Consider the following 11,957-nt stretch of genomic DNA (forward strand, 5'->3'; position numbering starts at 1 on the left):
CCAACAATGACTCGCCGTTTCTGGTGCCCGTGGCAGACTGCCTGTCACCCAGATGACCTGAGGACGCTCACTCTCGGTTCAGAAGCCCCGGCAGTCCTGCGCAGCCCCGCTGTCCTAACTGCCTCTCTGTGGCCCTCCCTGGCGGCTTCAGTGGCCCTGCACTTCGCCCGTGGAGCAAACGGGACCTGGGCCGGCTCTGCCCCATCACCCAGCTTCTTCTTAGAATCATTGTTCCCACCCCTCAACACTGACACTGCCCTGGCCCCACGAGCAGGGAAGGCCCTGCCCTGACCACTGACTTACCCCGGGCCCACAGTGCTGAGGCGGCCCTGCAGGGGCCTCCCGTGCGGGCCCGCGCCTGCTTGTCCACAGCTGTTTGTGCCTCCCTCAAACTTCAGGCCACACAAACCACAAAGGAACGAGGACATCATCCCCGCTGGCCACTGCTCCGGGAGGGCAGGGCCTGTCAGTCACCCAGCCCCCACCACACAGGCACCCAAAAAAGCCAGTGGACACAGGGATGGGGCATTACGGTGCCATTTCAGGGACAGTCTGGTGTGCTGGCACAATGGTTACCCACTCTGAAGTCGGACAACCTGGGTTCAAATCCTTTCTCACCGTGACTGGCTGGGTGGGCTGGTGAGTCACCCACTCTGGCCTCAGTTTTCCCATCTATAAAATGGGGATGACCGGGCCAGCACCTCACATGAAGCCCAGGGGGCATTAAATGAGCTGCCACAGAAGCCCCGGCATCCCCGCTGCCTCCAACATCAGCTGGTCCCACGACCAGGAGGCAACACCTTCAGGACTATCAACACGAGCAAGTCCTTGCGTCCAAATATAAAGGGATTTATTCACTTCTGCCACCAGGAGTACAAAACATAAAAGAAAGTCCCCACCTTCCCCAGCTGCTCTGCGTCGATGCCTGTGAGGTCATCCAGACAAGGCTGCCGTCCGCTCCCGGCCCTCAGGCTTCGAACATGGCACAGCTGGCACACAGCACTTTCTCATGAATGTCACTGCAGCTGTGACATCGCAGGGAGGAGGAAGAAGAGCTGGTATTAGGGGGCTGAGTTGTGTCCCCCCAAATATGTTGAGGGGCTAACTCCCAGGCCCTTAACCTTATTTGGAGACGGGGATGTTCACTGCAGATGTCATTTATTAGGAGGAGGTCCCCGGAATTGGGGGGGTGGGGACCCAGTCCCACACAACTAGAATCCTTAGAAAAACAACACGTGACGAGAAAGACAAGCGTAGAGGAAAGGTGATACGAGGATACAGGGAGGCCGCCCGTGTGCCAGAAAGCACCAGACGCTGGGAGAGGCCTGGGGCAGATCCTTCCTTGCAGTCTCAGAAGGAACCAGCCCTGCCGAGGCCCTGACATTGGGCTTCTGGCCCCAGAGCGAGGGAACAAAGGCCACCTGCCTTTGCTGCTTGTTGGAGCGGCTGTGCCAGACAGCTGCCGAGCCACCTGGGGCCCCATCTGGGTTTCAAACTGGATGGAAGTCCCCACAGAAACCACCCAGGTGTCTAGTTGGGATTTCCTGGACCCCGATGGTTCACGCTGGGAGCAGGTAAATGAAGTCAAGGGAAGGAATTCAGGGACTTGCAGGGACATTCATCAGGAGAGGTCTTGAAAGGACAGGAAATTGGCAGCACGCTATAGGAAACACGAGGAAGGCTGCTGAGTCTGAGATGTCGGCGAGGAGGTCAGAGCTGCAAGCTACCTGGTATTTTAGACAAGCCTGTTGTCTGCAAGTGGGACGGGAACCAGCCCCAGCTGGTGCCAGGACTGCCCGCCAGTGGCTGGGCTGTGAGCCCCGAGGGGCCACGCTGGACGCAGCTGGGGAGGGGCAGAAGGCTGTGGGCACAGCAGGCCCGAGGCCTGGCTCCTGAGCCTGGGGACGCCGTTCGGCTTTGTGACCCGGAGCAAGTCGTTCGTTTATACCCGCTGACTGTAGCCACGAGAAACGGGCGTGTGCACCATGAAGTCACAGCCGGCTCTGACGTCGCAGCACAACCCCTGTGGGTAACTGGGGAGGAGGAGAAGGAGGTAAAGGCTGGGAGGGAACTGGCAGGGGAAGTCTTGCCAGGACTCTGTGGGCAGGAGGAAGTTTCCAGCGTTATGGAGCCAGCGGGGGGAGGGCACCCGCCGCCCCTCAGCCTGCCCTTCTGCTGTGTCCTCACGTCAGGAGGCCGTGGCCATGGCAGGCCCTGCCCCGTTTGCACAGAAACAGATGGACAAGAGTTAAGTCGGTGAAAATAAGTTCCATTCGTACCTCGCGCAACATGTCACTCTGAAGCTGGGCGGCGTGAGCGTTCCCCAGTCCCATGTCCCACTCCCTGGGACTGGCCTTGAGGTCTGGATCCTCCCAGAGCCCCCACCTGCCGCCTTTCTGTCTTATCAGAGGCCCACCTAACTTCCCATGCTTGGCTCTGAAGACTGTCAGGGGGAAAGCCAGATTTAGGCAGCTCCCAGTCTGCTTGGGCGTGTGTCTTTCCTACAGGGCGCTGCCCACACTCCCACCTGTCAGCCGAGAGGCCGCTGGGTGGAACCGGTGCCCAGCGCGCACAAACTCACTCACACGCACGTACACACACGCACTCAAGAAACAGGCGGAGCAAACACTGTTTCCTGCTCAACAGCCATAACCAGGCACACAGGACATGGTGACACCTGCACGCACCTATTGGGGTTTCCTCCAATAAGGAGACACCCACATAGGAAAACCACATGCACTGTCCCAACGTGAGGGCTTCAAGTTGGGATACGACTGGTAAGACAGAAAGCCTTGGCCAGGCACAGAGCTGGCAACCTGCGAGACCTGACTCCCCTCAGAAAGGACCTCAGTCTTCCAGGGCCCCCAACCCAGGTGGGGCGCCCCACGAGACAAGCACTTACTCCACGAGGGAACACAGGGCACAGGCCACGGCCCCACAGCCACTGCAGGTGCGCACACACCGCCCACACAGGGCGCGCTCACACTGGCCGCATGCCGCTGACCCGTCCACAGCTCGCACGCACGAGGAGCAGGCTCTGGACACCGGCCCGGATGTGTCTGTGAGGAAGAAACGCCACCTGTCAGCCCGGGCAGAGACTCGCGGTGCTGAGGCTGCAGGGCCACCGCCTCCCAACCTGGGAGAGGCTGACCCTCCCCTCCCGCACCTGGTCTACCTGGATCCTCAGGACAACCCATAAGCAAGGACAGCCAGTGGTTCTGTGACTCCAGACTGTGTCCCTACCTTTACTGCTCCCCAGACCCCCGCACCCTAGATGCAAGGACCAGCTCTTCCCAGGAGGCATCAGAACTCTCTTGGCATTTCTCCGGTGTTGGCATCTATGTCACAGGTTATCAGAGGCTCCTGGGCTCTGCCTAGACTCGGGGGTGGGCTGGGGTCTCTGTTTTTAACCAGCCGACAGTCTGACACACACACTGCACTGCAGACATCAGACCAGGCTGCTCCCACCCAGGCAGGACTCTGGGGGGCTGCAGGGAAAGCGGGCAGGACACCCAAGTGGGCCACACACGTGGGTCTCTGCTCCTGTCTGACCTGACCGTTACAAGCCACTTTCCAACTCCCAGACTTGGATATCGGCGGGGGCAGCCTCCACATGTCAGGGGCCTCCCAGGGTTGCCCCAGCTCCAGACCCTGGGCAGACCGTGTCTCAGATGGGCGGAAGTGCCCGCTATGGGCCTCACTCACCAGCTTCACAGGCTGGCGCTCGCCTCCTGGTCAGCCGGCCGTCAGGTCCAATCAGCATCTGCCCATGTGTAGCCCGCGGGGCTTCTGTGGGGCCAGGTTTCGGGGACTCCGGCAGGTCAACGATGGCGCAGCCTTCCTCCCACACGTGGTCCATGTAGGCCTGGGCCCCGCGAAAAAGAAGCTGCCTGGTCTTCTCTGGGGAGACAAAGCATTCCTCCGGTGAGGCCTCTGTGGCTCGGAAGCGCTTGCACGGCCATCTCGTCCTTCGAGCCGGATGTGGTGAGGCCTCCTCCACGCTGTCCTCCAGTCACCCCTGCCCACGCTGCTCCCTGGGGAACGGCGCCCACTCTGCCTCCCACCCTTCCTGAACCAGGCTCAGCTGCCGCTGCCTACAGGTAGGTTTGGGACCCTGCAGCCCCACCTGGGCTCCCTCTCCAGTCACTCTGCTCATTTTCGACACGGCTCTCTCAACGTGTGGCCTCGCCTCACGGCTGCTCCCCTCCTCCCCAGCGCCCTGCCAGCCAGCTGCGTTCAGCAGAGGAGCTCCGAGCTATGGAGCAAGGGTTCACAGGCAGAGGCTCAGAGCGGGGCCTCCAAGCCCAGGCCAGCGTGTGCCTCCTTCACTCACTGCAGAGCTGCTGGCGAAAGACAGGCGGCAACAGACTCCTGAACTTTCCAGACCTCCGTAGGCTCCGGACAACCCCGCCCACAGAGCTGAACCGGCTGCTCAGCACCCACAGCAGTGGCTTTCCATTGGGCCACATGTCAGCCACCTGGGGGCTTTCACAAGATCAAAAGCCCAGCACCAGCCCCAGAAGTGCTTCGTTTGTCGTTTCTGCCTTGTCCCAACGGACAAGGGTGGGTATCCTGGAAACTACTGGCTCTACATGAAATTGACAGGAACAGTTACTCAAACGGAGTGGCTAACAACAGCCTGGCCGCACCAGCTCTCTCTCCTCCAGGTTCCCCTGTGCCCTCCCCAACTCACAATGGGATGGGAATGCGGGGGCGGGGGTCACATGGTGAGGCTAATGTTCACATTCAAGGTATCGTGGTCAGGGTGACAGCTTTGAGCTTGGAATCTGTTACACAGCAGTTCAAACTGGGCACCGTGCCCTCATTATGGAATGCCCAGGGGGCCCAGCCGCTCTCCCTGGGAAGCCTGCAAGTCATGGGGCCCTGCAAACGGGCAGTCAAGGGAGAGGGTCAAGAGCCAGGCTGCCTTGCTCCCCATTTTTTTTCCTGCTGCTGGTAGTGTGTATGCTTTTTGAAGGTCCTTACAGATCACAAATGCAGTTCTGCGCCATGGCTTCACTCATGTTTATTACTTGCATGGCCTTGGAAAGCGTTTGTGTTTGCAGCCTGAGTGAGCAAGGCAAGGAAGGCAGAGCAGGTGAGGATGGGGGTGGCTGGGATGGAGGGGAGCGGCAGAAGAGAACTGGGGTCTCCCGAGGCTGGGCTCTTCCCCACGCCCCTAACACACACAGAACCACTTAATCACAAACACCCAGGTCACTTTCTAACTGCTCCGCGGGCGCACACCTTATGCTTGTGCCCCCGACCTCTCGGTGAGGTAAGCTTTACATTATAGTTGCCCCAGAGTATCAACCACCCCAAACTGAGGATCAATAATATCAATGCAGGGGTGACCGCTCAGTTGCTTAGAGCGTGGTGCTGATACCATCAAGGTTGCCGGTCTGATCCCCGCATGGGTCGCTGTGAGCTGTGCCCTCCCTAAGAGTCAACTCTGCCGTTGTAGCATGAAAACAGTGAGTAACCAATGGCCATGGCTGTTCCCCAATAAAATAATAACATCAGTGCACCTAAAAATCTGTATGAGAGCCAGGTGAGGAGGTCTCCAATGGTTTACTGCCCTCGCATCTCACCCTGAAGTGGACATTTTGGCCACACGAAATCCTACCGCACGCTCCTGCTTCCTGGCTTTTGCACACCCTGTTCCGTCTCACCCTCTCTGCCTGTCTCCCTCCTAGTCAGTCACCCGGCAGGATTCCGCTTAGGCTCCGTTCCTCCAGCAGACCTCTGACACCCTTGCAGCTGCTCCTGCAGCGACTTGTGCCAGCCATGATCCTCTCCGGACAGTCCTTCTCCTGCCGGTCTCCCACTAGACCCGGGAGCTCCCGGGAGGCAGCGTCTCGCGCGCAGCCGCAGTGCCTGGCAGGGAGGGCGCGCTTCTCAAACGCCTCTCGGTTAGACCAGGTGCTTCTGCCGGCTTATTCCACCCAAGACATCCCACTCCCCGACCTCTCGCTGGGGCTGAGGCACCCTAGTGCTAGTCAGACGAGGGCTAGCTGGCTAGCTACGGCGCGAGCTCGGCATCCCGGCAGGTCCGAGCCGCGGGGCGGCACCACGCAGAGGCCGCTCGTTTGGGCAGGCGTGGGCACTTCTTGCGGGTTGTGGCCAGCGCCGGGGGACATGGGCGCATTCGCTCCCCACTCACTGCTCCAAATCCCGGCTCCCGGGTGGTCCCAGGCCTCCCAGCTCCCGGGGGCGCGGCCTGCGGAGACATCCTGCCCAGGCTCCGCGTCGCGGAGAGGAAGCCCTACCCCGCACTCACCGAAGATCTCCTGCGAGTAGCGCTCGGCGTACACGCCGCGGCCTAGCTCCCTCCAGCCCACTCGGACCTTGAGTTGTAGCGGGGCCGCGTCCCCGAAGGGGCAGCCCCGCTTGGGCATCGCCGCGGGCCGGGAAGTTCGGCGCCCGCCCCGCGCCCCGTCCGTGATGTCACAGCCGCGCGCCAAACCCCCGCGCAGGGCGGGGACGGGGCTCGTGCGCGGCGCGGGATAGGCCGAGGGCGAGGGCGAGGGCGGGGCTCGTGGGCGGTGCGGCGCGGGATAGGCCAGAGGAGATACTCGGGGCGGGAGTTGGCAGCGCGGGAAAGGCCTGAGTCGGAGTGGACTCGCGGGGGCGGGGAGTGGGCGGGAGGTGCGTGCCCTAGCGGCGCGGGATAGGCCGGGGATGAGGTTGTGGGCGGGACTCTTGCGCCGGGGGGTGGGCCCTGGGTGAGGTGCGCCTCCTGGTAGGAGGGAGGCGACACGGGGACGAAAGTCGTGGGGTGCAGGCGGGGCAGTGTCTCAGTTTTTTTTTTTGTTTGTTTTGGTTTTTTTTGGCCGTAAACTTGAAACTAGTTACAGTTCCTCTTTGACGTCACCAGAGTCCGAGGATGATTTCCTTCTTCCTAATTTTCACTTTGGAGGAGTTCCTATCCTCACGGAAGTGCAGAGTAACCTGTGCACGACCCGGGGCGTCCTCGGCGCGCGCCTGGCGCTGCCACGTCACGTCCGGTCCCGCGACGGCGGCGCGGGAGCCGCCGGGCGAACACGTGCTCACAGGGTTTCGATTCCTCCGATGCCCGGCGGTGCCTTCCCACAGCCTCTCCGTCTGGCTCTGCCGCGTCGTTCAACCGGCTCTTCCTCACTGCATTTCCAGTGAGCTGAGCTGACGCTTCTGTCTGACATGGCACGTCACGCATGACGTCAGCCAGCCCGGAAGCCGCTCCGGGCGGCGGGTAGATGGTGCCCTGGGGGCCCCTTTGCAGTAGCGGGTCCGCCGCCACGGGGCGCCCACCAGGTCACCTCACGGAGCTGCTCAGTCGCCCGCTTGCCCTGTGACGTGGTAAGAAATGTCCAAGCCTGTCGAGAAGTTTAATGAGTTTATCTGAGCCAAACTGACTGCCGGGAAGCAAAATCTCAGCGGGTTAAGGAAATGCTTCGGAACAGGGCGGTTTTGCAGCTTATTTTATACATTAGAATCAAAGGAGGAGCGGGCAGGAGGATAGTGGAATCCGTGGGTGGCAGGTGAAGGGGGCGGGAGAAAGCCAAGCGGGGAGATGGGGAGATCTTGGGGGTTGGATAAAAAGTAAAATGGAGAGACACACACTTGCTTTACATGGGTGGGTACAGGACAGAGCAGCATTTTACAGCGCAGAGAGGTGGTAATCGGGACAAGAACAGCAGTGAGGGGTGCTGCTGTGGTGTGGTGGGCTGTGCCCTGGGGGATCCCAGGATTACTCACACTCCAAGGGTATGTTATCCTAGATGCAAAAAGACAGCAGACAGGCTCACTTCAGGTGAAGAGTGACCTTTGTCAAGGAAGCTACAGGCCTAGGACGAGACTACCTGCCGTGACCCGCCTTTAGTTAGGAATTTTTACGTTCAGACCATGCTGTGTGGTTCCTTTCATCTCTGAGTTTGTGGGGCCCGCCAGGCTGGACACCCCTGAGCTCGTCGGTTTAGTACGCGGCCCCTTTTTCGTCCACGCCTGTTTTAGGGAACGGACTTGGTGACTGTGCAGCGCCAGTCACTTAACCACACACCATCTGGTTCGCTTCATCACAGGAAGAGGCACAATTCCTGGAAGTACTGTTTTTAGTCTTAGTAAATAGGAATTGCCGGAGAGTTCTCAGTGTTCAGATCGAAACTGCCCCAGGGCCTTTGAAGACTCAGTGGATAATGGGAAATGTGGCACCACAGCCTGGGGGGCTCACACAAGAGTTTATTGTCTCCAGTCCTGGAGGCAGGAAGTCCCCGGTCAGGTGTCAGCAGGCGGGTTCCCCCTGAGGCCTCATTCCTGGGCGTGTAGATGGCTGCCTTCTCCTTGTGTGAGGACCCTTTGTGCACATCTGTGTCCTCATCTTTTCTTGTAAGGACACCAGTCAAACTGGATTAAGGCCCAACCCTATGACCTCTTTAAAACTTCATCGCCTGCTGGTTCCTCAAAAAAATTGAAATACGATGACGACTATGTGATCCAGCAATCCCACTTCTGCGTATGCAGAGGAAATGAAATCACGGTCTTGAGGACGTATCTGCACCCACATATTTATAGCAGCGTTATTCACAAAGCCATGGAGACAGCGGACGAATGGATAAGGAAGAAGTGGCACATAGATGCAGTGGAGTACGATGCAGCCATGAGACGGACATCGTGCCCTTTGCAACAACCCGGGCTAACCTTGACGGCATCACGCTAAGTGCAATAACCCGGACAGACAAAGACGAATACAGTCTGATCTCACATGTAGAATCTAAAATCACTGAACTCAGACGCTGAGAGTAGAAGGTGCTTGCCCAGGGTTGGGGGGAGGGAAAGAGGGGAGATGTTGGTCAAAGGGCACACACTTCCAGTTATAAGGTGGGTAACTTCCAGGGGTCTCAGGTACAGCATGCTGACGACAGTTAACAACACTGCACTGTGTACTTCAAAGTTCCTAAGAGAGTAGATCTTAAATAGTCTCCCTGTGACAACAAAATGGTAATTTGTGGGGTGAAGGATGTGTTCACCAACCTTATTGTGGCAAAGATGTCTCAGTTTCAAATAATCGCTTTGCACATTATACGTCAGTTATAGCTTATATATCAAGTATATCTCAATAAAGCTGAGGAAAGCAATTATCTCCTTATGCCCCGTCTCCAAATACGGTCACGTTCTCAGGGATGAGGAATTGGGACTCGAACATAAATTTTAGGGGGACACTATTCAGCCCCGTAACAAGTGCCAAGCTCTGTGCTAGGCCCTTGGGGTGGCATTGAGCAGAGTCAACAGGGCCCCTGCCCTCTGGTGGGACAACTGTCATGGAAGGGGAAGCCCATAGTCAGGAGACCTGCCCTGCCCGGGGCGGGTCACCCCAGGAAAACTGGCTGGCCAGGACCTGAGCTCATGTAAACCAAAGCTCGGCATAACTGACCTGTGTCGTGCTCATGGTTTAGATTCCTCGAATGCCCGGAGGTGCCTTCCCACAGCCTCTCCGCCTGACTCGGCCGCATCGTCTAGTCGGATGTTCTGGAAGGGAATATTTATCAGACTGATGAAGGAACACACCTGTTTTCCCATGGGCAGTGCAGCAAACGTCCCCTCCAACAAACAAATGCACAGGGGCTGAGGCTGGCAGGAAACGTGTTCTTTAAAATGCTTAATCAGAGTTGCCTCCGGTCCTAACATTTTGAGTAATTACTGTCTCAGTGTCCCGAAGTTGTGTAGTGCAGTTGGACTACTTTCAGGAACTTTTTTTTTTTTAAAGATTTTATTGGGGAATTGGGGGAGGGGAACAGCATTGGGGAATTGGGAAGGGGTACAGACAAGTTGCTGTCCTTTTTTTTTTGTTCTTCAATCCAATTGTGGAGGATGTCGCTTCACTGGCCCATGTTGTTATTATCATTGTGCTCTTCCCGGATGAGGCAGATCGGTCACCAGCCACTGGATGGCCACTCACGGTGGCTCTTGGCAGCTCTCGGGGCTGCCCGCCGCTCACGCCAGCTGCCGGCCACTCATGGTAGCTTATGGCAGCCCACTGCAACAGCCCATTGCAGCCTACACCGTCACCGGCGACTCACGGCAGCCCAGCTCCAGGTCGAGCTGTTGTTCACCATCTTAGCTGTAGAGGGCAGTGTCACTGGCCCTCATGTTGGATCCGAACCGGGGCCCTGCTGCTCAGAGCTGGCGTCCCAAGCCAACTCCTAACCAATGCGCCACTCGGCCGGCCCCAGGAACTTTTAAATCGGGGTGTAATTTACTTACAGTGAAATTGTATGCATTTATACCTAGTGGAATGTCCAGATGGTACATGTGCAGTTCATCCCTCAGACAGATCCCTCAGACACCTGGGTGACCCACTGGCCCCTCCAGGCCCCCGGCAGAAGTGACCAGTGCTCTGCCCTTTGCCCCTATGGGTAGCTTGCTGTCCTAGACCCTCACGTGTGCTTGAGTGTCTGGCTACTCCTCTCAGCACATTGACTCGGAGGCTGCCCATTGTCTTGCGCCCTCAGTGGCCCATTGCTTTTGTGGCTGAGTGTATTCCATGTGTGGGCCGTGTGGACCACACATCGCTTACCTGTCGACGGACACCTGGGTTGGTGCCAGGTTTTGGCGATGATGAAGGCAGCTGCTCGGAACATTCTCCTATGCGGCTTTGTCTGGACACCTGTGGTCAGTGCCTGGGGTTGGAATGGCTGGGGGTAGACAGATGAATGTTTAATTCTAAGGAATCTGGCAGCTTTCCAAAGCACTTGGAAACATTTTATCAAACATCTCCAATCCCTTATTTGTCTTTGCCCATGTAGTGAGCTGAGACCATGCGAACTCATCTACACAGAGGCTGTGTTGTTGGTGCAAAGTAGAGAGAGCACCTTTTATAATTACTACGATCCTCAAAACATGTTAGTGAGAAAGGGGGTTGTCTGTATGAGCCCGTCCCCGCCCCCGGCCATGCGGGAGTGAATCAGCGCTGGGGAGCAATGATGCCCTTTCACAGATATGCCAGGAAGGAAAGGGCGTCTGAGCTGCTCCGAGGGGAACACAGTGAATTCCTCACCAAGGCCTCGTGGGGCTGGCCACGTACACCTTCTACAATAGCGATTACAGAGATAAACGATTATAAAGGGCGGTGCCTCTGCTTTCTATATCTGATGGAAGTTTAAAAATATTGGGTTGTCCCAAAAGTCATGACGTATTTTTTTCTATGTTCTTCATTGCAAAAATGCGTCTTGACTTTTCCGATAACCCAATAGTTGCCTCCACACCCCTTCCCACCCACGGCTCTGGCTCCAGATGCCTGAGGCCCCACCCCATCTGCACACTCCTGCCGCTGGATGTTGGACTCCCCAAATGCAGGGAACTCACTGCCCAGCTGTACTTTCCTGTCCTGCCTCTGTGAGCCTTCCTGAGGTTGGACCCTGTCTCAGGGCTTCTTGGAGCTCTGTCCCTAGGCATGTTCTCATATGGCCCAGATAAAAACTTTTCTGAAATCTACAGTTTCCAGTCTTCCTTTTGTCGACACATGCAGCAACGTGGCCTGGGGGGTGGCTTCTCAAGATTTTGTCCAGAGATGGAGGAGAAAGAGCCACAGCTTGTGTTGGGGCCGGGGGATGGGGGTGTGGTGGGGGTGTTCAGCAGCCACTGCAAAATCTCTGTCTGAAACCTTCCTGCAGCTCTCACGTGTCCCCCACGAACCTCGCAAAGCAGGCTTATAGCTCTTTATGCAGCACAGTCACGGAAGCTGGTCCCCCGGTCACGCAAGCCGGTCCCCCAGGAGGCAGTGAGGCCAGGGTCCCAAGAACACACCTGCCTTGGGCCGCTGTCCTTTCACCCCTCTTGCTGTATTGCAGACCAGAGGGAGTCATTCTCAGAAAACTCCAAGACGGCTTCTACGTGTACCTGTCACCTCTGCCCCACAGAGCTGGGCTGCTGGTGCCGGAGGCCCAAGGAAGCTAAAGCATAACCGTGTTTTCCTGACTTCC

At 57.7% G+C, this 11,957-nt stretch overlaps 1 protein-coding gene across 2 annotated transcripts in view; it reads right to left on the bottom strand.

The window, feature by feature from the left end:
• Positions 1–6,467, bottom strand: part of SIVA1 (SIVA1 apoptosis inducing factor) — a 9,491-nt gene extending 3,024 nt beyond the window's left edge. The window contains exons 1-4 of one of the 2 annotated variants that reach the window (XR_002123630.1): positions 6,281–6,467; positions 3,706–3,900; positions 2,903–3,059; positions 900–1,025 (exon numbers count right to left, since the gene is read on the bottom strand). Coding sequence is in view for 1 of the 2 variants with exons in the window: in XM_019639416.1 (XP_019494961.1) it covers positions 968–1,025; positions 2,903–3,059; positions 3,706–3,900; positions 6,281–6,398 (528 nt within the window). In the remaining variant the exon portion in view is untranslated. Of the gene's footprint in view, positions 1–828; positions 1,026–2,902; positions 3,060–3,705; positions 3,901–6,280 lie in introns of those variants that run through there. The other variant, XM_019639416.1, reaches the window with a different exon arrangement.
• Positions 6,468–11,957: the final 5,490 nt, after the last annotated feature.

The sequence above is a fragment of the Hipposideros armiger genome, unplaced genomic scaffold (assembly GCF_001890085.2).
Source record: "Hipposideros armiger isolate ML-2016 unplaced genomic scaffold, ASM189008v1 scaffold_43, whole genome shotgun sequence".
NCBI lineage: Eukaryota > Metazoa > Chordata > Mammalia > Chiroptera > Hipposideridae > Hipposideros > Hipposideros armiger.